Below are 27,085 nucleotides of genomic sequence, written 5' to 3' on the forward strand. Positions count from 1 at the left end.
CTTTAACTCTTTTTGCCACTTAGCTATACTATGGGCTAATTTACAGCAGGCAATTAACTTATCAGCATATACTTGTGAGGTGGGAGAAACCAGAGCTTCCACAATCACATAGAGAATGTGCAAACACTGACTGCAGCAGAGACAGGAACAAATCCTGATTCTTGGACCTATAAGACTGTAGCACCAACTGGTGTGCACCATCTAGTACTGTATGATCCCCTTCATTTAATTAAAGGAAATAGTTTGTATTTCTAAGCCAATACCAAAAAAATCAAACTTTGGACCTTCAAAGAGACCCTGGATGATGGTGATCACTATTCCTTCTAAGTTGACTGTGCATCAACTGAAATGTTCCCATGCAGATAGTCTTTGTTGCCATGCAGCTGGGATTGGACACAACTAGAAAAAGTCTACAAAACATGGAAGATTGTCTTTGTTGCACTGTATTGCATTATACCCTTCAATTAATAAATAAAATCAAAAGTATGTGATTTTTCAATTCTCATTCCAAATATTCATAGTATGCATATTGCAAAAAACATTTGAAGTGTCATGCAGTTTTCAGGCCTGGTAAAAATTTCCTTCTCAAAGCAATGGTTGGTCTACACCGCTGTAAAAAAATTAGAGGGAACATTGATGGTAATTCTCCTAGTTGTAGTTACCAGAGACCTTTCTGTTCACTTGATTAGGGATTTTAATGGGAACTCCGAAGCATCTCATTTTCAAAGCAATTGTAAATAAACCATGTCTAAAACCATGTATTGCAGTTATCCAGTTCAAAATCCACAGCTTTATGAGAAAAATCAATGATACACTTACATGCAACGAAAATATTCATTCAAATAAAAGGGCATTTTGAGAACAAGGATCTCTAAAATGCTGTTTTGAGGTCCAAGTGATCCAACATCCTACAATTCCCATGTGGATCAGTACTGCAGAAAGCTGTTTGTGAGCTCCATTTTTAATCAATAGCATAGCTATCACCAAGTTCCTCGATGTAAGATTTTAGTCAAAAAACAAAATATTAAATTGCCAGTTAAACTGCATCCTGAAAACTCTCTCTGAAAAATAAGGCAGTTATGCAATAAAAAAGCTGTCTGATTTTTCAAGGCTTTCGGCATTATAAACCTCTGGAAAGATCAATGGGTCACCCAGTGTGTAGCCTGAAAGCAGTCTATTCATCATAAACTCTTTGGTCTTTATTACACTGTTGTGTAATCAGGGTTTTGTATCAGTAGCAAGATTGGACTTGTTACTTCCAGACATGCCCTGTGTAATGGCAAAGGTCAAAGAAACAGGAAACCCCCTAAATGCACGATGAAATAGATAACCTGATAGTGGTTGGGGAGCTTGCCTTTTACTGCTTACATGTTTACAACAGACACATGGTTTTGTTCACACTCTTAATGAAATACATCCCACTTCTGTAATTAGATGGATTCGTGTTGTGCAGGATTGCTCACCTAAAGAATGTGCTGCTGTAGTTTTCGAACTAAAAAATCTGCCCAATCCAAGGTCTCCCAGCTTTACTACTCCAGTTGCTGTAATGAACACATTAGCTGGTTTTATATCTGAAAGAGAACACAAGTAGTAGCGTGAATGATAATAGAAGTATAGACATATTACTATTGTACATCAGGAATTATTTTAGGACGGCAATGATTGAAACCTAGCTTTCACAGAAAGAAAAATGTTTTTTTTCCCTTTTGATGCCCTCACTAATCAACAACCTAAATTCTAAATATACCTAATGAGCTGGACTCCACAGCCATCTGTGGCAATGAATTCTCTCCACAGCCACTCTACCTAGACCTTTCAATATTCAGTAAGTTTCATTGAGATTTCCCCATTCTTCTGAACCCTATTAAGTACAGGCAAAGAGCCATCAAATGCTCCTCATACTTTAACCCTTTCATTCCCGGGATCATGCTCTTTAAACTCCTCTCAACCCTCTCTAAAGCTAGCATATATGGAGCTCAAAACAGATCACAATAGTCCAAATGTGGTCTGACCAATGCCTTATAAAGTCTCAGCATTACATCCTTGTATTTATATTCTGGTCCTCTTGTAATAAATGTTAACACTGCATTTGTCTTCCTTACCACTGACTCAACCTGCAAGTTAATCTTTAGGGAATCCAACACAAGGGCTCCCAGGTCTCCAATTTCTGAATTCACTACTCATTTAGAAAATAGTCTATGCCTTTATTCCTTCAACATACACTCCCCTACACTATATTCCATTTGCCATTTCTTTGCCCCATTTCCTAATCTGTCTGAGCCCTTCTGGTGATTCCCTGCTTCCTAAACACTACCTGGCTCTCCATCCACCTTCGTATCATTCACAAACTTGACCACAAAGCCATCAATTCCATCATCTTAATCATTAACATATAACTTGAAATGAAGCATACTCAACACTGACCCCTGAGGAATACCATCTGCAGCCAAACAAAAAAAGTCCCTTTATCCCCACTCTTTGCCTTCTGCTGATCAGCCAATCTTCTGTCCATGCTAGTACCTTACCTGTAATACCATGGGATCTTATCTTGTTTAGAAGCCTTATGTGTGGCACCTATTGGATATTGGATATCAGGTAAAACAAAAAAGTTGATAAATCCTCAGCATCAGATGAAATCTATCACAGGATACCACTGGAAGCAAGGAAGGAGAAAGCTTGGGCCCTAACAGAGATTTTTGCATTTTTTTTGTTAGTCACATGGTGGGATCCCATTGAAGATGGCAGAATTTAAGCAGAATAACATGGAGGCTCATGGTTTGGTAGGTAAGTACGTACCATTTCAACAATACAATTCCAATTTATGACAGTGCAACAGTTTATCAATATGAGTACAATCTACCATTACATATATGTTACCTCTGTGCATGACGCGCCGAGAATGCATGTGTTCCAAGGCACTGCAGAGTTGAACAAAGTATTTCCAAATTGTTCTTTCTGGAATCAACCGCTTCTGTTTCTTAAAATGCTATAAAAATATTAAACAGAATTATAAATGCTAAGCTATTAGACTACAGATCATACAAATAATTGGCATGATATTATCGAGAAAATTTCTTGCTGGGAACAAAATTTGTACTGGAAACAAAAACCGATTAATGGTCACTGGGCATTTATCCATTTCAGTTAAAATACAAGGGACCAGGCTGTATTGGACTTGCATGTTGTCAATGTATGCTTACTATGCATTTTCAGATGCTAATAGTTGGGTAACCTCTCTCTTCAACAGGGAGATGCCCTGCAAAATGTACGGAGCTGCAAAGGGTGAACAGGTTTGAATCAGAATATCACTCTCTTTGCTCTCCAAGCCTGGTACCCTGACAAACCTTGACAAAGGCTTTTTTATATAAATTTTTATATTATTTTTTCACGATGATGGACACTGCTGGAAAAGCCAGCAATTATAGTGCATTCCTAAATGTCCTAAAAGTAGTGGTGAACCACCACCTTGAGCTGCTGCTGACATTCTGGTGGAAGTACACCCATCCTTAATGCCAGAATTTAGATCCAGTGATGAAGAACAATAATATATCCATTGACTATGCATTGCTCAGTGCATTATTCAGTCAGTTTTAAATAATTTAGAAAGAATTCAAAATGCAGAAGTAAAAAAGTAACACTATAAAATGCTAAACAAGAAATAATTTCCATCAAAATAATTCACACAGAGTTGACAGCAGTTCTAGTGCATCAGTCTCCTTCTGGTAGGCTCAGTCATGAGTTCCGTGGTGCAGCAGGAGATTAGAAATGCTGACATCTCACCTCCAGGTCATTTTGGACTAATGCACAAAGTCCACAATACACTGAGTGTGAACGGTTGACAATTGGCAGCTCACAGTAGAATCAATTGGCAATCAGCCAGCTCAATTTGGCCTATGCAAACCCATAAGCGTGCACAATCGACTATGGAATGTAAATTAAGTAGGAAGTGCTGTAAGTACCAAGCAGATCAGACAACATCCATGGAGAAAAAGAAAATTATCTCTTCAGATTGATGACCTTACATTAAGATGGGTAAAGGTAGAGGTACTTAATTTGTAAGTAAAAGGAGAAGGTGGTACAGATTGACAAAGATAATAGTCACTCATTAATGACAATGCGATACGAGGCTGGAATAACTAATTATTTGAAGTAGTTAAATGTGTTTTGGAATGGGAAAAGTCCACTGTTCTTAGGAGGAAAATTCCTTCCACAGAGCACACTGTATTCTATTTATCCTGGCTGAGATGTAACAACTACACATCAAAACAATGGAGGCAAGTTTTGGGAATAATCATCAAGATCAAAGAAAACAAGCAAAGCAAGGATAATCAATCCTTCCTCAGCTATTGATGGTATTTAGTACTTTCAAAAGAATATAAATTTATTCACAAACCTAATTCCTTGTGAAATACAGTATCTATGCCATTCGTTCTTGACTTGGACAAATCACTAGACCACACATTTTAGCTGTCTCTCTCAGCAATGTATTCTAGATTTTCATCCAAATGCTCTGCACCGCTGAATTAACCTGCAAAACTAACCTGTTTGCATTCAATCAGCAAAACTGGTTATCTTCCTTCTTGTAAAGTTTATGATTGTGTAAAAAAATGATCAGAATAAAAATTTTCTGCATCTCTGTGTTGCAAGTTTCCTTCTCCAATTTTCTCCTAAAAAAAATTTCTCCAGTGTTCATTCCATCTCTTCATTGCTCTAGTGCTTCTTGAGATTAAAGACCTTGGTTTCATTGTCCTTTATTGCAAAACTGATGTGCTCCTAATGCTCGACCATGAACTGAACAGTCAGGCTGGATCAATATAATGACTAAATATGGTACTGGATGCTGGAACCCATTCTTCAAATATCTACTCAAGCACTTAAGATCTGATTTACTTTTACTATATTACAACCCATCATGTTCTACTGAACAAAATGCATTTAATCCTACTCTAATTTCTGTAAACAAATTATGATCAAAATGACGATTCTTTGAATGCTTACTGTTTCACACTTTATTGTTTTAACCAATGCAATATAATTCAATATTACATTCTTACATTTGTAACTTGCACTCCAATCCACTGATACTAGATAGATCAGCAAATCCTTTATAGGTTCATTCCCTTCTCTTTTCTAAAGACTGAAATATTTCCAAGTTCTGATTTGCAACTGATATATTTATGTAGATACTGGAAGTTTTATACTGACACACCTACACACTTGCACATACTTTTTCTCTTGTGAATACTCAGTGCTTTACTGATATTAGATATACTGTTGACTTATTTTCTTACAACATTCATTCACTTAACATTTATAAGCATGAAAAACTTTGTCCCTGCAAGCGACCTAAGTGTTGCACCTGTCCATTCACCTCCTTCCTCACCCCCATTCAGGGCCCCAAACAGTCCTTACAGGTGAGAAAACACTTCACCTGTGAATCTGCTGGGGTCATCCATTGTGCCCAGTGCTCCTGATGTGACCTCCTCTACATTGGTGAGACACATAGTAAATTATGCCAAGATGAGGCTACTCTCAGGATGGAGGAGCAACACCTAATATTCAATCTGGGTAGCCTCCAAATTGACAGCATGACTATCAATTTCTCCTTCCAGTAAAAAAATCCCCCCTGCCCCACTTCCCCTCTTTCCCACTGAACTTCTACCTCTTCTCATCTGCTAATCACTTCTCCACTGGGTCCCCTTCTCCTTCACTTTCCCCTATGGTCCACTCTCCTCCCCTATCAGATTCCTTCCTCTCCAGCCCGTAACCTTTCCCACCCACCTGGCTTCAAACATCACCTTCTAGCTAGCCTCCTTCCCCTCCCTCTAGCTTTTTCTTCTGCTGTCTTCCCCCTTCCTTCTCAGAAGGGTCTTGGTCCAAAACATCAACTGTTTACTTATTTCCATAGATACTACCTGAAATGCTGACTTCCTCCAGCATTTTGTGCATGTTGTTTTGGTAAAGATATCTTTTAACACTGGATGGCAAGCTAAAAATGCCAAAAAAAATAGCTCTCCATCTTCTGAAACGTACAGGTAAGAATTTGACTTCTAATGCTAAATTCTGAACTAGCAGTATCAATATATTTAATATTGTTCTGAATAAATTCCTCATCACACTGCTTACAAAAGTGGCATTGAAGACTACTTCAATGGACTACCAAATATTAAGATGTTTCATGAATATCTCAAAGCATTTCACAGTCAATAAATTACTTCCGAAATGGAGTTAATACTAGATTGAGATATGAATGCACAATTTATCAATATAAAGGAATAAGAAATGGAAGGAGAGACAAAGGAAGAATTAACCAGAGGCAAGTGTAGCAATAAAAAAGACATAGAAAATATACATTTCACAGACCAGCTTCAGTTTCATTCCCCCCTCCCCCAATCCAAACTCCTCTTTCATAAGCAAGCATCATTTGGCTCAACTCTACCACATCATCTCATAGCAAGATAGAACTTGACAACCCAATCTTCTTTATTGCCAAATGAAACCCCTATTTGTTTGATTTTATTCCTGCTCCCTCCAAAGTTTGACTTTATGTTGAGATGATATTGCATAACTAAGTGGCCTTATGTAAGCATCATTTCTTGCAGCAAAACTCTGCTTTTTAGGTACCTGATTTGGTCAATGAAAGATAAACAAACCTTCTTTATGATCACTGGCTAATTTTCTCCAACCTAACATAGAAGGCCAATTACAATATCAACATTGGTGCATCATGCCAACTCAAAAACATGACTGGGGAATGAAACTGAGCCTTTCAAATCAGTATATCCTTATAGATGCTGCCTGGCCTGCTGTGTTCCACCAGCATTTTGTGTGTGTTGTTTGAATTTCCAGCATCTGCAGATTTCCTCGTGTTTGCTCTTTCAAATCAGTGAATCACTTGGTCAAATTTGAGCAACTGAGAAAATATAACATAAATTTATTTATATTGAAATGATTGGAAATTAAGTGGACAAACTGCTAGTTTCACAGATGAAAATGCATTTTCTTTATTACATTCTACTCTGCATTAGTTCATCATTTCTGAGTGTCACACTGGCCCAGGTTACTAGATATATGTCATCTTTCCCTTCAGTCACTTCAACTTCAATTAAGTACAGTACAAGCATTTTCACTTTTACCTCCAAAAGGGAGAACTTCTTGATTTTCTGCATCATATTTTATATTCCATCATTCACTAATTATGTTTTTCAATTCCTACATTCTTCAATTTGAACTCCCTCCTTTAATTCTACTGCTGCTCCAACATTGGTATTTCCTACTAAGTTCATCAACTTACTACGGGTATCCAAATCCAAACTAATGATATATAAAACAAATAGTGATTTGGATATGATTTCCTGGAGTATCCTGCAGTGTCTCCAAGTCCAATGTCTTGGCCACCATCGCTGTGCGCTCTATACCATTCACTGGGGTACCCTCTTGGTATTCTCCATCTAAATCAAAAAATTATGGTACTGCATTGCCACAATGATTGGGTTAGATATCTTGTCAGCCAATCTAATAGCAGATTTCTACAGGATAAAAGCTGATACTGATGGCATAAATTTACCATACAATATAGATTAATCAGACAAGAACCAAAATAAACAAATGTTGTAATAATTAACCCCAGAGGCAAAATCAAGACAAACAAATCAATCTTGTTTTCAATTTGAGATGGCATCAGTGTTTTACAGAAATAAAATCTCAATTAGCATGGGATAAGTGGAATCACCTGGTCTTATTTCAGACAGTGAAATAGTTACATTTTCCACATCCAATAAAAGGAACAACTCAATGATAAACAATTAATTATTAAATTAAATACCTGGCCTTCTACTAAAATGCAATCAATGTCGGCAAAAATTTAAGATGGTGGTACTGTGTAAATACTATTCTGTCTCAAATGTCATTAATATATTTCAATATTAGTATTTCGAAGATGTTAAAATCCCAAATTTAATTTTTCCTATTCTTTCAAAAGAGACATCAGACAACAGCAGTCTACCAAGTCAAATTTTGCTTTCTACATGGTTTTCAACTTCGGTTCATATGTAAATTGTTGGTCAGCTGCTCTTCTCATGTTTCAAACACAATTCTAAGAAAGTAAGTTTTGGCATCTATCCAAAATGAGGCTTTGCATCTATTCTTCCCAAAGCAGCATTTACATATCAGAGGTTTGTTTGATGTTGGAAGGGTAAGGATATGAAACAGCTTTCCTTTCAGGAGCTGTATTCTATATAACATGTACAGTGAAATGAAAAAAATAAATGTATAAAAATTGACATTTCTATTGAGACAGGAAAAAAGGATTCTAAAAAAACTAAAAGAATATTGCATGGAATACAAAAAACAAATAATGCAAATAGAAGTGCTGAATTCAATCTCAAATAAAAAGATTAATGCCATGAGCAGGAGATAAAATTAACTTCTGCATATGTTACCAGAATATTGTTCACAAGACATTCAAGCATCAACAAACGACTAGAGGCTGAATATTTTGCAACTATTACAATTATAAATATAAAAAGATAATGAACAGATACTTAAAATTTTGATTTTAGATATAATATCAATACAGCAATAGCTCTGGGAATTCTATGCACAGGCAGGAAATATGAAGCTCAGGTTTCTAACATCAAGCTTGATATTTAACCACTTTGAGTAATAGCTGTTAGTTACCTGAAAATTATTCAACTAGTATAACCTTGATAAAGATGGACTGTGGATCCAATTAAATATGTTTAGATTCATCCAGTAACTCATCCACATTGTAAAATACTCTAATTTGAATTAAATGTTAATGCAAGTTGTACTTTAGCAATAGTGCAGGTCTGAAACTATTATTACAGTTGTTTCTAGTACGGATGTGTATTAAGTTTGAAAATAGCATTGACTTTAACAACTGGTGGATATTTTGATATATAACATGATTTAATTATGTGACACCTTCAATTTTCATAAGTACAGAACCGAGAAAAAATGGAAAAATTCTCCTGTGATCACAAAGATTTATGCATAGTGAAAGACTCTTCCTGCAAATCTAACCTAAGTCAGTTTTTCTTAATACATTGCTTATGTGCACTAGAAATAGCTGCACCACACTATTTATATGTGATTTAAAATGTATACAAAAATATTCACTTCTGAATATATTGTTCATCACAAGATTGTTCAAGTGCAGCAATTGTGCAGCATGTATATTGACAATAGAAATTAATTACAAGATAATGAGGTAACTGGCCAGAAGTCAAGAATCAACTTTGGAACAAAAGAGACCAAAATGATTCATTTTAATAATAAAAGAAGTGGTTGTAGACAAACAAAACAATATAACTACATTTTGTCAGCTCTATTTTTATATAAAAACACTGAGCAAGGCTGAGTTAAGATGGATCTTAACATATGGAAGCACTCTCTTCATGAAATTATGATAGAAAATCAGCACATTCCATTGTAGTGGTTGTTTTGTGGGCATCAGACTATTACAAATATAAAAAGAGAATAAAAATACCTACTTAGATGAGAAAAAAAAATCAGTTTTAGTGTGGCAGACAGCAGGTTTTGATAGATAATCTAGACTAGTTTTGCAAAAATCATTACAAAGCTTTCTACCACAATCTCTGGAAAATAATATCATGAAGGCAATTAATCACCAGACCTTCAGGTTCAATGAAAGATGAATTTAGCTGTGAACAAATCTGTAAAATCACAAGGGATTGAGAAAGAATAACCAATTTCATAAATTCTCAGAGAAAAATCTCAAGATGGACCAAATAAAGGGGGCACTTAGATTTCTAACACAAACATGAGATAATCTGCAGATGCTGGAAATTCAAGCAACACACACAAAATGCTGGTGGAATGCAGTGGGCCAGGCGGCATCTATAGGAAGAAGTATAGTCGACATTTCGGGTCGAGACCCTTCGTCAGGACTAATGGAAAAAAAAAGAGATAGTTAGAGATTTGAAAGTGGGAGGGTGAGGGGGAGACCCGAAATGATTGGAGAAGACAGAAGGGGGAGGGATGAAACTAAGAGCTGGGAAGTTGATTGGCAAAAGGGATGCAAGGGTGGAGAAGGGGTAGTATCATAGGATGGAAGGCCTTGGAAGAAAGAAAGGTGGAGATGTCTTCCTTTTTTAAAAGAAAAGGGCTTCCTTTCCTCCACCATCAACTCTGCCCTGAAACACATCTCTCCCATTTCACACACATCTGCTCTCACCCCATCCTCCCGCCACCCCACTAGGGATAGGGTTCCTCTTGTCCTCACCAACCTCCGTGTCCAACATATAATTCTCCGTAACTTCCGCCATCTCCAATGGGATCCCACCACCAAGCACATCTTTCCCTACCCCCCAACTTTCTGCTTTCCACAGGGATTGCTCCATACGCGACTCCCTTGTCCATTCGTACCCCCAATCCCTTCCAACCGATCTCCCTCCTGGCACATATCCTTGTAAGTGGAACAAGTGCTACACCTGCCCTTACACTTCCTCCCTCACCACCATTCAGGGCTCCATCCAGGTGAGGTGACACTTCACCTGTGAAAACACAAAAATACAACTGCAGATGCTGTGGATCAAAGAATACGTACACAATGTTGGAAGAAATCAGCAGGTCAGGCAGCATCCGTGAGAAAAGAGTAGCCAACTTTTCGGGCCGAGACCCTTCATCAGGAATGGGGGTGAAGAGAGGGCTGAAGCCCAGTAATAGAGATAGGGGAGGGAGTAGGGCCTAGAGGTGCCAGGTGGAAAACCAATCAGAGGAAAGATAAAGGGGGGAGGTGGAGGGGATAAGCATGAAAGAACTGTAGAGATAAAGAAACAAAAAGTTGAAAGGGGAGAAAGGCAGAGAGGGACCTGGGATAGGGGAAGGGGGAGGGGGAGCGAATTACCGGGAATTGGAGAATTCAATGTTCATACCACCAGGCTGGAGGCTGCCCAGATGGTAGATGAGGTGTTGCTCCTCCAACCTGAGTTTGGCCTCATCGTGGCAGTAGAGAAGGCCATATATGGACATATCTAGATGGGAATGAGAGGCAGAGTTGAAGTGGGTGGCAACCGGGAGGTCCTGTCTATTGTGACGGACGGAGCGTAGGTGCTCAATGAAGCGGTCCCCCAATCTGCGTCGGGTCTCGCCGATGTAGAGGAGGCCGCACCGGGAGCACCGGATGCAATAGATGACTCCAGCAGACTCGCAGGTGAAGTGTTGCCTCACCTGGAAGGACTGTCTGGGGCCCGGAATGGTGGTAAGGGGGGAGGTGTGGGGACAGGTGTAGCAATTGCGCTTGCAGGGATAAGTGCCAGGTGGGAGTTCTGTGGGGAGGGACGTGTGGACCAGGTAGTCGCAGAGGGAACGATCCCTGCGAAAAGCTGAGAGGGGTAGGGAGGGAAAGATAGCTTTTTGGATAACAGACCCCAACAGTTCCCCAGCACCACCACACTCCTCCGGTTGGCGGAGCTTGTTCTAACTCTCAATAACTTCTCCTTTGGTTCTTCCCTCTTTCTCCAGATCAAGGGCGTAGCCATGGGCACTCGCGTGGGCCCCAGCTATGCCTGCCTCTTTGTGGGTTATGTGGAACAGTCTATGCTCTAAATCTATACTGGCACCACTCCCCAACTTTTCCTCCACTACATTGACGACTACATTGGTGCTGCTTCCTGCACCCATGCTGAGCTCGTCAATTTCATCAACTTTGCTTCTAACTTTCACCCAGCCCTTAAATTCACTTGGTCCATCTCGGACACTTCTCTCCCCTTTCTTGATCTCTCGGTCTCCATCTCTGGAGACAGACTATCCACTGACATCTTCTACAAACCCACTGACTCCCATAACTATCTTGACTATACCTCTTCCCACCCTGACCAATGCAAAAATGCCATTCCCTATTCCAATTCTTCCGTCTCTGCCGCATCTGCTCCCAGGAAGAGGCTTTCCGTTCCAGGACTACCCAAATGTCCTCTTTCTTTCAGGATCATGGTTTCCCTTCTGGCATCATCAAAGATGCCCTCACCCGCATCTCCTCCACTTCCCGCACTTCAGCCCTTAACCCATCCTCCCGTCACCACAACAGGGACAGGGTTCCCCTTGTCCTCACCTACCACCCCACCAGCCTCCGGATCCAACACATTATCCTCCGCAACTTCCACCACCTTCAACAGGACCCCACCACTAAGGACATCTTTCCCTCTCTACCCCTCTCTGCTTTTCGCAGGGATCGTTCCCTCCATGACTACCTGGTCCACATGTCCCTCCCCACAGAACTCCCACCTGGCACTTATCCCTGCAAGCGCAAATGCTACACCTGTCCCCACACCTCCCCCCTTACCACCATTCCGGATCCCAGACAGTTCTTCCAGGTGAGGCAACACTTCACCTGCGAGTCTGCTGGAGTTGTCTATTGCATCTGGTGCTCCCGGTGTGGCCTCCTCGACATTGGTGAGACCCAACGCAGATTGGGGGACCACTTCATCGAGCACCTACAATAGACAGGACCTCCCGGTTGCCACCCACTTCAACTCTGCCTCTCATTCCCATCTAGATATAGTCCATACATGGCCTCTTCGACTGCCATGATGAGGCCAAACTCAGGTTGGAGGAGCAACACCTCATCTACCATCTAGGTAGCCTCCAGCCTGGTGGTATGAACATTGAATTCTCCAATTTCTGGCAATTTCCTCCCCCTCCCCCTTCCCCTATCCCAGGTCCCTCTCTGCCTCTCTCCCCTTTCAACTTTCTGCTTCTTTATCTCTACAGTTCTTTCATGCTTATCCCCTCCCCCTCACCCCTTTATCTTTCCTCTGATTGGTCTCCCACCTGGCGCCTCTAGCCCTTCCCCCTCCCCTATCTCTATTACTGGGCTTCAGCCCTCTCTTCCCCCCTATTCCTAATGAAGGGTCTCGGCCTGAAACGTTGGCTACTCTTTTCTCATGGATGCTACCTGACCTGCTGAGTTCTTCCAGCGTTGTGTACGTATACTTCACCTGTGAGTCTGCTGGTGTGATATATTGCATCTGGTGCTCCTGGTGTGGCCTTCTTTATATTGGTGAGACCCAACGCAGACTGGGAGACCGTTTCGCTGAAAGCCTATGCCCTGTTAGCCAGAAGAAGCAGGATCTCCCAGTGGCCACACATTCTAATTCCACGTCCCATTACATTCTGATATGTCAATCCAGGGCCTCCTCTACTGTCGAGATGAAGCCATACTCATGTTGGAGGAACAAGATCTTATATTCCATCTGGGTAGCATCCAACCTGATGGCATAAACATTGATTTCTCTAACTTCCATTAATGCGCCTCCTCCCCTTCTTACCCCATCCCTATATATCTATTACAATATATATATTTTTTCCTTTTATCTTCCTCTTTTTCCCCTCTCTCTTTCCCTCTCACAATAACTCCTTGCCTGTTCTCCATCTTCCTCTGGTGCTCCCCTCCCCCTTCCTTTCTTCTAAGGCCTTCCGTCCTACGATACTCCCCCTTCTCCAGCCTTGTATCCCTTTTGCCAATCAACTTCCCAGCTCTTAGCTTCATCCCTCCCCCTCCTGTTTTCTCCTATCATTTTGGGTCTCCTCTCGCCCTCCCACTTTCAAATCTCTTACTATCTCTTTTTTCCATTACTCCTGACAAAGGATCTCAACCCAAAACATCCACTGAACTTCTTCCTATAGATGCTGCCTGGCCTGCTGCGTTCCACCAGTATTTTGTGTGTGTTACTTAGATTTTTAAGTTACTCTTTAAAAAGGGAGAGTAGCCTGAACAGTGTACAGGTTAGGAATTTGCTGCAAGACAGGAAATTGCTAGTGGTTGGTATTAAAATTAGATAAATAGGGTTAAATAAACAAGGTAATTAATTAATTAAATCAATGAGGCTTCCAGGGAGAAAGCCAAGATTTATGTAAATTTCTTAAGTTTTTTGAAAACTAGACTTGTATACAGCCCATACATGTGAATGGGTGTTTGGTAGCTAGTGGGAGTGATTTTCTGCCTGCTGCAGGGTTACAGATTTCTTCTGCCATGTGCAACAGTTTGTGGTCCCATTTCCAGCTTGCCAACTGTTTGCTTTACAAAAGCTCACAGGAATGGAACACTGCTATAACACCAGGCTTTCTATTCCACTGAACTTGCATCTTTCCTCCGTGTAAAATCCAAAAAGCCTCTTGCACCCTAGAAAGCCACATGTACAGCGTGTTTTGTCAACTGAAGAACTCAAATCCTGAATTTTAAACCCTGAAAAGTAGTTGGCATGATTTCACAGAATCCACTGGTTTAGTCTTATAAAAAAAATCCCGTTATAGGAGGCATTCCTCCTCTTCCCCACCCCCATCCCCATCTTAAGTATCCACAGGCCAAGAGGAAGTGACCAAGCAAGATCAGGCACATAACACAAGACTGCATTGCACAAGGACTATGTTGAGTTCTTCCTTAATCTCTTTCTTTGCACCAATTTGGCCAAGAGTCTTCACCCCAAAAACTGTCATGATTTCAGAAAGTATGTTCCAATTTCAGAGAATTTGACTCAGTTTCAGAATACTTGAGACCCCCCTTCCTCTGGCCTTCTCCAAATACAGTCTTTGATTACAGATCACTAAAAATGAAACATCAATATTCTTTCTCGTTCCAAATGCTGCCCAAGTTGCTGCATATAGCTGACATTTTCTGTTTTCTTAGCAGGGTGAAGGACAAAGGTTTGGATATAGAACCTTGATATGAAGGGCGAAAAACCACATGTCATTGTCTTTCCCAGCTGAAGTCTCAGCAAGGATGAGATACTACAGGCAGAATTACTAGGAGCTACAGATGACATCAGAAAACAGGATCTCAAATTACTATTCACTGGATAGTACTATAAAAAGGAGGTGTAAATAAAGAGAATACACTAATGGAAACAAATGTGCAACTGAGGAGATGTCACAGGAAAGGGTTTTATATTTCAGGAGAATTGGCGACAGAGTTGTGCAAATAGATCTGAAAAGGACAGAAAAGTCGCATTTCAACAGGACCAAGACCAATAATCTTACAAGAAGATGTGTTTCAGCTACTGGGCAACGTTTAAATGAGCTCTGCAGCAGTTGTATTCATGAAAGCTGTGGCTGGCAGAAAGGGAGAAAGCTCAAGGCTACAGGGCTCAAAATCAACAAACTGAATTCAATCCAGAGCATAATGAAGGGAACCTGAACATTGCATAGGTCAGACCTACAGATGCCCACTGAATTTTCAGATGGCAGAAGGTACCTCTTGCCCCGCACAACTAACAAATAAATCCAAATCGCTGGTCTAGATAATAAGGTTAGAGTTTTTTCATTGAAGCAAAAAAAAACATTGTTGGGTAAATTTACAAGCATACAAGCTTATGAGATATACATAAAACCATGAACATCAGGGATACATTCCCTTGGGCAGGAAGATCGATAAAGGATTAAGGAATATATGTTTTTGCCCAAAGAGTAGTACAAGTAAGAATTAGAATTGTACAGCACAGAAAAATACCCTTTGGACCATTTTGTCCATGTTGATTAGTCCTCACTTGAGCTAGTCCCATTTCCTGTGTTTTGCTATACACCTCTGGCAGTGCAAGTATGGAAGGCACTCCCTGAAAGATTAGTAGAAGCTTTAAAACAAATGAAGGAAAATTTGAAAACATATGGCTGTGGACCAAGAGCTGACAAGAAGGGCTAATCTAAAAATGTCACATTTGACTGGTGTGAACATAATAGGACAAAGGTCTCCATCAGCATCAAAAGCTTTTTGATTCTGTGATACTACTTTTGCTTGAAGTAGATGCAAGTGGCCACTTCGGCCAGGCTCAAGAGCAACTTGCAGGCAAGTCCCCACCCACCCAGTTTTTCAAACCAACAATTCACCCCATCCTACAATATTCAGTCCACAAATATGTTAAAAATTGGGCAAAGTGCAGACTTAAAGCAATATCTTTTCAATATCACACATTTGCAAATAGGTCATCTCAAGCTGGGGTACCAAAGGGTATAGAGACAAGAGTCAGATTTGCATACATCTAAAAGTTGATAACTAGTCATCAGCATCAAATTTCAGTGCAGAGTTTAAAAAAGACAATAATAAAAGGTAGTAGGATGTTACAAGGAATAATAAAAGCAAAATGTAATTTTAGCCTGTTCATATCCTACTTGAAAGTGTTTCCATCCGTGCTGGTAGGCTATGTACACTGCAACTTGTTAAGGACAAAGGTAGCTGTAGTAATCTGAAGCCCTGACAGAACATTTTGTTCCAAACCATTTCAATGCCAGAAAAAAAATATATATATATCTCTAGTCTGCTATTACCACCAGAGACCACAGGGTGGCAATGACAAACAATCTGAAGAACATTAATTAAATCAACCTCTGATATAATGTATACATTATATTTAAAATGTTGATGACTGGAGGAAATAAAGATCCATGCTTCTGTATACATCACTTTGACCACAGTAGCAAGGCCTATTCAATAGGCAATAATTTTGAGACATGATAGGCATCTTCTGGAATTGGAATTGGTTTATTATTGTCGCATCAAGTCAAGTCAAGTCACTTTTTATTGTCATTTCGACCATAACTGCTGGTACAGTACACAGTAAAAACAAGACATTTTTCAGGACTGTACTGCTACATGAAACAATACAAAAACTACACTGAACTATGTAAAACAACACAAAAACTACAATAGACTACAGACCAACCCAGGACTGCATAAAATGCACAAAACTGTGCAGGATTACTATAAATAATAAACAAGACAATAGGCATGGTAGAGGGCAGTAAGTTGGTGTCAGTCCAGATTCTGGGTATTGAGGAGTCTGATAGCTTGGGGGAAGAAAGTGTTACATAGTCTGGTTGTGAGAGCCTGAATGCTTCGGTGCCTTTTCCCAGATGGCAGGAGGGAGAAGAGTTTGTATGAGGGGTGCGTGGGGTCCTTCATAATGCTGTTTGCTTTGCGGATGCAGCATGTGGTGTAAATGTCTGTAATAGCGGGAAGAGAGACCCCGATGATCTTCTCAGCTGACCTCACTATCCACTGCAGGGTCTTGCGATCTGTGATGTGCAATTTCCAAACCAGGCAGTGATGCAGCTGCTCAGGATGCTCTCAATACAACATCTGTAGAATGTGGTGAGGATGGGGGGGGGGGGGGGTGGGGGGGGGGGGCGGGAAGATGGACTTTCCTCAGCCTTCGCAGAAAGTAGAGATACTGTTGTGAGATTCTCCACCAGGTGAACACCAAGAAATTTAGTGCTCTTAACGATCTTTACCGAGGAGCTGTCGATGTTCAGCGGAGAGTGGTCGCTCCGTGCCCTCCTGAAGTCAACAACCATCTCTTTTGTTTTGTTCACATTCAGAGACAGGTTGTTGGCTCTGCACCAGTCTGTTAGCCGCTGCACCTCCTCTCTGTGTACTGACTTGTCATTCTTGCTGATGAGACCCACCACGGCTGCGTCATCGGCAAACTTGATGATGTGATTCGAGCTGTGTTTTGCAGCACAGTCGTGGGTCGGCAGAGTGAACAGCAGTGGACTGAGCACGCAGCCCTGAGGGGCCACCGTGCTCAGTGTGATGGTGTTGGAGATGCTGCTTCCGATCTGGAAGATACAGTGATAAACTTGCCTTGCATACTGTTTGATGCAGATCAATTCCTAACAGTGTGCTGAGGAAGAGCAAAATAAAACAATTGCAGAGTAACTTGTAACATCTACACAAAAGGTACAGTGCAAGTAGATTATGAAGTCAATTGTCTATATTATAACAGTGGAGTCAAAGCTGTCCTTGATTCTGGTGGTATGTGCTTTCAGGCTTTTGTTCCTTCTGCCCGATGGGAGAGATCATGTCTGGGTTGGGAGGGTCTTTGATTAAAGAGGAACTCAGATATGTAGACAGTTCACAGAGCAGGGGCTGGATTTCCATGATGCGTGAGCTGTGCCATAATACCCTGCAGTTCTGTCTACGGCTTCAACTGATATTCCTTTTCATTTGTAAACAAATAAACACTACCAAAATGAGAAATTGCAACATCTTGACAAGATGTTCACGTGAGCCAATTTCCCAACTAAAATCACACATGCATTAGCTGTAGCCACGAACAGCCAGTAATAAGAAAGGTAATCTGCAAATCCCTGAGGAGCAAATGCAAGTTCAAAATGGAATAACTGGTAGTGGTATTTCCTTTTGCTGGGTGAGAAACATCTGGAATGTATGGCACAGTGGTTGCTTCAGTCTTTGGGTTTGAGTTTATTAAGGGCCAGCCAATTTATTGGAGCATGAAACAATATGAATTATATTTTTTCTTAATTAACTTATTGGATCCATGCACAAGTATTATACTTTTGGGTAGTTAAGTAAAAAATGGCAGATGGAATTTAACCCAGCCAAATATGAAGTGTTGCACCTGCTAGGTTATAAACATGGAAAATAGGTGCAGGAGTAGGCCATTCGGCCCTTCGAGCCTGCAACGCCACTCAGTATGATCACGGCTGATCATCCAACTCAGAACCCTGTACCTGCTTTCTCTCCATACCCCCGATCCCTTTAGCCACAAGGGCCATATCTAACTTCCTCTTAAATATAGCCAATGGACCTGCCTCAACTGTTTCCTGTGGCAGAGAATTCCACAGATTCACCACTCTCTGTGTGAAGTTTTTCCTCATCTCAGTCCTAAAAGGCTTCCCCTTTATCCTTAAACTGTGACCCCTCGTTCTGGACTTCCCCAACATCGGGAACAATCTTCCTGAATCTAGCCTGTCCAATCCCTTTAGAATTTTATACGTTTCAATAAGATCCCCCCTCAATCTTCTAAATTCCAGTGAGTATAAGCCTAGTCGATCCAGTCTTTCTTCATTTGAAAGTCCTGCCATCCCAGGAATCAATCTGGTGAACATTCTCTGTACTCCGTCTATGGCAAGAATGTCTTTCCTCAGATTAGGGGACCAAAACTGCACACAATATTCTAGGTGCGGTCTCACCAAGACCTTGTACAACTGCAGTAGAACCTCCCTGCTCCTGTACTCAAATCCTTTTGCTATGAATGCTAACATACCATTTGCCTTTTTCACTGCCTGCTGTACCTGCATGCCCACCTTCAATGACTGGTGTACAATGACACCCAGGTCTCGTTGCACCTCCCTTTTCCTAATCGGCCACCATTCAGATAATAATCTGTTTTCCTGTTCTTGCAACCAAAGTGGATAACCTCACATTTATCCACATTAAATTGCATCTGCCATGAATTTGCCCACTCAAATTTAAAGAGACAGTACACTAAGGGCAAGTGCAGAGGGATCTTGGGATCCTAGTTCATAGCGCTCTGAAAGTGGCTATACAGGTTGATAGAGTGTTTAAAAAGGCAAAAGGCATGCTTGCCTTTATTAGTCAAGGCTCTGAGTTTAAAATTTGTAAAATTATGTTGCAGCTTTATAGAACTCTAGTTAGGCTGTATCTGGAGTATTGCATCCAGTTCTGGTCACCCCATTATGAGAAGGGTGTTGAAGCTTTGGAGAGGGTGCAGAAGAGGTTTACCAGGATGTTGCCTAGAGTAGAGGGCATGTGCTATAATGAGAGGTTGGACAAACTTAGGTTATTTTCACTGGAGTGGCAGAGATGCAGGGGAGATTTGATAGAAGTTGATAAGATTATGAGAGACATAAAAAGAATAGACAGGGAGTATCTTTTTCTAAGAGTTGAAATTTTGAATACAGAAGGGTATGTATTTAAGGCAAGGGGGTAATTTGTAAGATGCGAGGAGCAAGTTTTATTTACACAGAGTTGTGGCTGCCTGGGGCATTAGTAGAGCTAGAAAGATTAGGGAATTTTAAGTGATATTTAAATAGGCACATGAATATGAGGAAAATGAAATTATATGGATATTATGTAGGTAGAAGAGATTAGTTAGCCATATGATTTCTAATTTAATTGGTTCAACACAACATTGTGGGCCGAAGGGTCTGTTTCTGTGCTGTACTGTTCCATGTGTATGGTATAACCAAAAAATGAAAAAGCATCTTTGAGGGAATAATGCTACTACCAAGAACTGATAAACAAAATATCAGTAGAGAATGACACTTCATAAAGTTATAGAAATAGCACAGTAGATAGATAGATAGATAGATAGATACTTTATTCATCCCCATGGGGAAATTCAACTTTTTTCCAATGGCCCATACACTTGTTGTAGCAAAAACTAATTACATACAATACTTAACTCAGTAAAAAATATGATATGCATCTAAATCACTATCTCAAAAAGCATTAATAATAGCTTTTAAAAAGTTCTTAAGTCCTGGCGGTAGAATTGTAAAGCCTAATGGCATTGGGGAGTATTGACCTCTTCATCCTGTCTGAGGAGCATTGCATCGATAGTAACCTGTCGCTGAAACTGCTTCTCTGTCTCTGGATGGTGCTATGTAGAGGATGTTCAGAGTTATCCATAATTGACCGTAGCCTACTCAGCGCCCTTCGCTCAGCTACCGATGTTAAACTCTCCAGTACTTTGCCCACGACAGAGCCCGCCTTCCTTACCAGCTTATTAAGACGTGAGGCGTCCCTCTTCTTAATGCTTCCTCCCCAACACGCCACCTCTTATTAAGAGTAGGCAGCCTCTTAATATTTCTTTCTCTCTTAGAGGAGCGAATCACTGGAATTTGCTGCCCAGACAATTGTGGTGGCTTGCTCATTTGAATTATTTATAGTGACAATTGATAGTTATTTGAAAGATTGAGGATTGAGAGGAATGAGGATCTAGCACAGAAGAAGTGAACTCTCTGGGAGATCAGCCATTATCATGTTGAATGGTGGGATAGGCTTCACTCCTACTCCATCCATCCATCTAAATAGATAGAAGGCCCTTCCGGTTCTTTGAGACTCGCTGCCCAGCGAACACTGATTTAACCCTAGCCTAATCATGGGACAATTTACATTGACCAATTAACCTACCAACTGGTACATCTTTGGACTGTGGGAAGAAACCACACCACCTGGAGAAAGCCCACGTGGTCAAAGGGAGAATATACAAACTCCTCACAGACAGCAGGAGCAGGAATTGAACCCGGGTCACTGGTACTGTAAAGTGTTGTGCTAATCATATTCAGTCTTGGTTGAATCATTATAGGAAAGATGTGGAATTTTTAAAGGATGCAGAGGAGATTTACCTTTTTGCTACCTGGATTAGAAAACATGTCTAATGAGGAAAGGTTGCGTGAGCCAGGGTTTTTTTCTTTGGAGCGATGAAGGATGAGAAAAAATTTGATCGGGGTGTATAAGATTATGAGTGGCATAGATAGAGTGGACAGTCAGCACCTTTTTCCCCCAAAGGTACAGTGGCCAATAGCAGACTACATCCATTTGAAGTACAGGAGCATCTTGGGGAAATATCAGAGGTAGTTTTGTTTTACACATAGAGAGCGGTGGGCACCTGGAACACTCTGCTGAAGGCGGTGATACAGGCTGATGTAATCGGTACATTTATAAGTCTATTAGATAGGCTCATGCATTTAAGAAAAATGGAGGGTTATAGACTCTATAAGAGTAAAGAGTTAGTTTGATCATGATGTAGGCTTATTTTGGTCAGCAAATCATCAGGGGGCAAAGAACCCATACTGACTGTTCTACGTCTAATATTCACCTTCAGCTATAGTAACTGATTCTCCTACTTTTCTACTTCAAGGCTATTTCACCTATCTCTGTGGACAACAACTATCATTTAAAATTATGAACCACATTACTGAATCCCTCCTCCACCACTTCAGGCCAATTTTCTAAATTGTGCCTTATCAAGAGTTTTTCTTGCAATCCAAAACAAATGTGTTGGTTTAATTATCTGCCTTAATATTTCTTTCTTGAACTTGGTGACATGTTTTATTGCTTATATCTTTGAGTGGTACCTCAAGACATCAAAATACGTTGCTCTTTTAAAAGAAAACCAATAAAGGCAATCTCTAGCTGTCAGCTTCCATATATCCACCACTGTGTCCACTGCTCACAATTGGATATGACCCAGTCATTCATGACAGAGTCTCACTTACTCAGCCTAATTAAAAAAGAGCAGACCATCTGACCCTTGAAGCCTGCCCCAACATTCAACATTATCAACACTGAGCTGCCTCCACATAATGCTCAATCCCCCCAATTTGTCAAATATGTAACACACACAAAATGCTGGTGGAACACAGCAGGCCAGGCAGCATCTATAGGAAGAAGCACAGTCGAAGTTTCGGGCCGAAACCCTTCGTCAGGACTAACTGAAAGAAAAGATAGTAAGAGATTTGAAAGTAGGAGGGGGAGTGGGAAATCCGAAATGATAGGAGAAGACAGGAGGGGGAGGGGTGAAGCTAAGAATTGGAAAGGTGATTGGGAAAAAGGATACAGAGCTGGAGAAGGGAAAGGATCATGGGATGGGAGGGCTAGGGAGAAAGAAAGGGGGAAGGGAGCACCAGAGGGAGATGGAGAACAGGCAAAAAGTGATTGTGAGAGGGGCAGAGAGAAAAAAGGGGGAATAAATAAATAAGGGATGGGGTAAGAAGGGGAGGAGGGGCATTAACGGAAGTTAGAGAAATCAATGTTCATGCTAACAGGTTGGAGGCTACCCAGACGGAATATACAGGTTGTTCCTCCAACCTGAGTGTTGTTTCATCTTGACAGTAGAGGAGGCCATGGATAGACATCTCAGAATGGGAATGGGGCGTGGAATTAAAGTGTGTGGCCACTGGGAGAGCAAACACAAGGAAATCTGCAGATGCTGGAAATTCAAACAAGACACACAAAATGCTGGTGGAACACAGCAGGCCAGGTAGCATCTATAGGGAGAAGTGCTCAGTGCTTCTCCCTATAGATGCTGCCTGGCCTGCTGTGTTCCACCAACATTTTGTGTGTGTTGTGGCCACTGGGAGATCCTGCTTTCTCTGGCAGACAGAGCGTAGGAGTTCAGCGAAACGGTCTCCCAGTCTGCGTTGGGTCTCACCAATACATAAAAGGCCGCACCGGGAGCATTGGACGCAGTATACCACACCAGCCGACTCACAGGTGAAGTGTCGCCTCACTTGGAAGGACTGTCTGGGGCCCTGAATGATGGTGAGAGAGGAAGTATAAGGGCAGGCGTAGTACTTGTTCCGCTTATTGCTCCAATTAAATATGTCAATATGCATATTGTTTTTCACATTTTGCCTCTCCCCTCCTTAAACAAGTGAGCCATATTTGTGATCTTCCCTTCCTCTAGTACCATCTGGAACTTTGAGCTTTAAAAAACTTCAACCAATTACTCCACTATCTCTATAGCTACTTCCTTTAATAGCCTTGGATAGAGGCCATCAGGTCCTAGTAATGTGTCAGCATTTAGTCCTCTTGGATTTTCTTAATACTTTACCACTCATGATGGGATTGTTACTAATTCATCTTTCCTATTTGAAACTGAACAAGATAGATGCATATGTCAGGATGTTTATTGATTACAACTCAGCATTCAAAACTAGTATCCTCTCAATACTCATCACTAAGCTCCAAGACCTGGGCCTCACTAATGTCCTGTGCAACTGGATACTTGATTTCCTCAGTGGCAGATCCCAGGTAGTACAGATCGACAACATTACCTTCATACTCACCACCCGCATAGTTACACCTCAGAGCTGCAGCTTAATCTCCTGCTCTACTTATTTTATATTTATGATTGTGGGACTAAGTACCGCTCCAATCCACTATTTAGAGTCATGGAGCACTAAAGCCCAGAAACAAGCCTTTTGGCTCATCTAGACCATGCTGAACTGTTATTCTGCCTAGCCCCATCAAACTGCAACTGGAACGTAGCGCTCCATACCCCTTCCATGTACTATCCAAACTTCTCTTAAATGTTTCAATTGAACGAACGTCTACACACTTGCACCACCCTGAGTGAAGAACTTACGCCTCAGATTTCCCTTAAATATTTCACCTTTCACCCTTAACCCATGGCCTCTAGTTCCAGTCTTACTCAACCTCAGTGGTAAAATCCTACTCACATTTACCAAATTTATACCCCTCTTAATGTTGTATATCTCTGTCAAATCTCCCCTCATTCTCCTACATTCCAGTGAATAATGTCCTTACCTATTCAAACTTTCCCTATAACTTAGGCCCTCATGTCCTGGTAATATTCTTGTAAATTTGCTCCGTATTCTTTCAATTTTACTGATTATCTCTTCTGTATACAGGTGACCAGAGCTGCACACACTCTTATACAACTTCAACATAACATCTCAACTCTTGTACTCAAAATTCTGATTTATGACCCTAGCTAAGTGATACAATTTTCAAGGAATCATGGATCGGTACTTCTAGCTCCCTGTGTTCTACTGCACTCCTCAGTGCTTTACTGTGTAAGTTCACAGCGTAATTCCTACCCTGGTTTATCATCTCGAAGTGCAACACCTCATACTTAGCTGCATTAAATTCCATCAGCCATTTTTCAGCCCATTCTCCCAGCTGGCCAGATCAAGGCTTTGATAGCCTTTGTTGCTGTCTACTACACCACCAATTTTGGTGTCATCCGTGAATTTGTGAATCCAGTTTACCACATTATCACGCAGATTGCTGATATAGATGACAAACAACAAAGAATCTAGCAATGAACTCTGCAGCACACCACTAGTTGCAGGCCTCCAGTCAGAGAAGCAACCATCTACTACCACTCTCTGGCTTCTCCTGTACAGCCAATACTGAATCCAATTTTCTATCTATCCTGAATGTCAAGCAATTGAAACTGCTTGACCAATCTCCCATGCAGCAGATTGTCAAAGGCCTTGCTGATGATACCACTGTTGTTGGCCAAATCAGAGGACATGAGGAATTAGCATATAGAAGAGAGATTGAAAATCTGGTTGAGTGGTGTCACAACAACCACCTCTCACTCAATGTCAGCAAAACCAAAGAGATGATTATTGACTAAAGAAGAAAGAAGTTGGTGATCCTCATTAGGGGATCAGAGGTGGAGACAGTCAGTAACTTTAAAATCCTTGTGACATTTCAGAGGATCTGCTGTGGAATTAGCACATTAAGTACTATCATAAATAAGACACAACAGCATCTCCACTTTCTTAGAAGTTTGCATTGATTCAGCAGATCACCAAAAACTGGCAAACTGCGAAAGATGCACAGAGGAGAATATGCTAACTGGTTGCATCACAGCCTGCCATAGAAACATCAATGCCCAGAAACATGATACAGCCCAGTTGATCATGAGTGAAGCCCTCCCGACCACTGAGGAAATTGACATGGAGCACTGACATAAGAAAGCAGCACTGACCATCACAGACTCCAACCATCCAAGCCATGGCCCTGCTCACTATTACCATTAGTAGGAGGTACAAAAGCCTTAGGTCCCACACCACCAGGTTCTTATTGCATTTCTTTTTTTCCCTATAAGTGCCTGTAACAAAATGAATCTCAAGGTAGTATATGGTAATAAATTTACTTTGAACATCTTAATTTTGGAATATTTGCAATGTCCTTCACAATGAAAATTTATACAGCTTATTGGCTTAAATTATTCACATTTCATCATTCCCCGTTCAATGGTGAGTCAGAGCACAAGGAGACAGAGATGCTAATGACATGGTATCATGACATCACCGATATCTGTTCTGAAGAAATTCACAGTGTCCCTTTTGATCCCATCAAATCTTTATAAATGCACCACAGAAAGGACCTTGTATGTATACATCACAGCATGGTGCAGCAAATGCTCCACCCATGACTACAAGAAATGTTAGAGCTGGGGACTGAGCTCAGTACATCAGACACCAACCTCCACTCTATCGATTCTGTCTACACTTCTCACTGCCTCAATAACACAGCTAGCATAATAAAAGTTCCCACCCATCACAGTCATTCTCTCTTCTTCCCCCCCTTCCATCAGGCAAAAAATACAAAAGCCTGAAAGCATATACCACCAAGCTCAAGGTAGCTTTTATTGTGCTGTTACAAAACTTTTGAATGATTCTCTAGTGCAAAAAGATGGATTCTAACCACACAATTTACCATCTTGTGACCTTACACCAGTGGTCCCCAACCTGCGGGCCGTGAAGCATGCAGGGGTGCAGCAGTAGCCGGCGCATCTTTAAGAAAAAGCCAAAATAAACAAGCTAATTAATTAGGTGCCGCCCGGCACGTAAAAGTCGTCCCAGATCAGAGGTGATTGCCAATTTCACTTGCTCTACGGCTTTTTTCTTAAAGACGTGCTGGGTGCACGCTGGCTACCGCTGCACCATTACATGCTTCGCAGCCCAGTATCGGTCTGCGAACCACTGTCAGAGGTTGGGGACCATTGTCTTACACCATACTGTCTACATACACTATACATTCTCAGTACTGTAACACTTTATTCTACTATTGTTGTTTTATCTTGTATTACTACAATTCAAAGTTGTAATGAATTGATTTGTATGGACAGTATGCAAGGCACATTTTTCACTGTACATCAGTATATGTGACAATAATAAACCAACTCACTAATTTACACTCATTCCCTAGGGATTCCATACTAATCTTGGTTACCCCCTTACTTTGTATATATCTCCATGGCTCTTGCTGAACGTTTTGATATTATTTTCCAACAATTCTCATAGTTAATATTGTTCATCTTGTAGGTACACCCCTAGTTGCCTCTAATCCTCTAGGCCATCACCAGCTGATGGCAGAATCAAAATCAGGTTTACCACCACTCCATATGTCAAGAAATGTATTGTTTTGTGACCATGATACATTGCAAGACATAAAAAATTACAAAAATAGATAGACAGACAGACAGATAGATAAATTGTATGAAAGCGAAATAACGGTGTCCTTGGACCATTCAAAAATCTGATGTCAGAGGGGAAGAATCTGTTCTTCAAACATTGAGTGTGAGTCTTCAGGTTCCTTTACCTCCTCCTTGATGGTAGTAAAGAGAAGAGGGCATGTCCAGATGGTGAGGGTTCTTAATGGTGTCACCTCCGTGTATCACCTTTTGAAGATGTCCTCAATGATGGGGAGGATTGTGCCCATAATAAAGCTGGCAGAGTCTACAATGTTCTCCTGTCTCTTGATCCTGTGTATTGGAGTCTCCATACCAGGCAGTGATGC

At 41.0% G+C, this 27,085-nt stretch overlaps 1 protein-coding gene across 9 annotated transcripts in view; it reads right to left on the bottom strand.

Moving 5' to 3' along the window:
* Positions 1-27,085, bottom strand: part of nek7 (NIMA-related kinase 7) — a 222,678-nt gene that overhangs the window by 34,516 nt on the left and 161,077 nt on the right. For all 9 annotated transcript variants that reach the window (XM_073063495.1, XM_073063492.1, XM_073063497.1 and 6 more), the window contains 2 exons: positions 2,878-2,986; positions 1,464-1,571 (listed from right to left, as the gene is read on the bottom strand). In XM_073063495.1, the coding sequence (XP_072919596.1) occupies positions 1,464-1,571; positions 2,878-2,986 (217 nt within the window). The remainder of the gene's footprint in view (positions 1-1,463; positions 1,572-2,877; positions 2,987-27,085) is intronic.

This window comes from Hemitrygon akajei, chromosome 12 (genome assembly GCF_048418815.1).
Source record: "Hemitrygon akajei chromosome 12, sHemAka1.3, whole genome shotgun sequence".
Classification (NCBI taxonomy): domain Eukaryota; kingdom Metazoa; phylum Chordata; class Chondrichthyes; order Myliobatiformes; family Dasyatidae; genus Hemitrygon; species Hemitrygon akajei.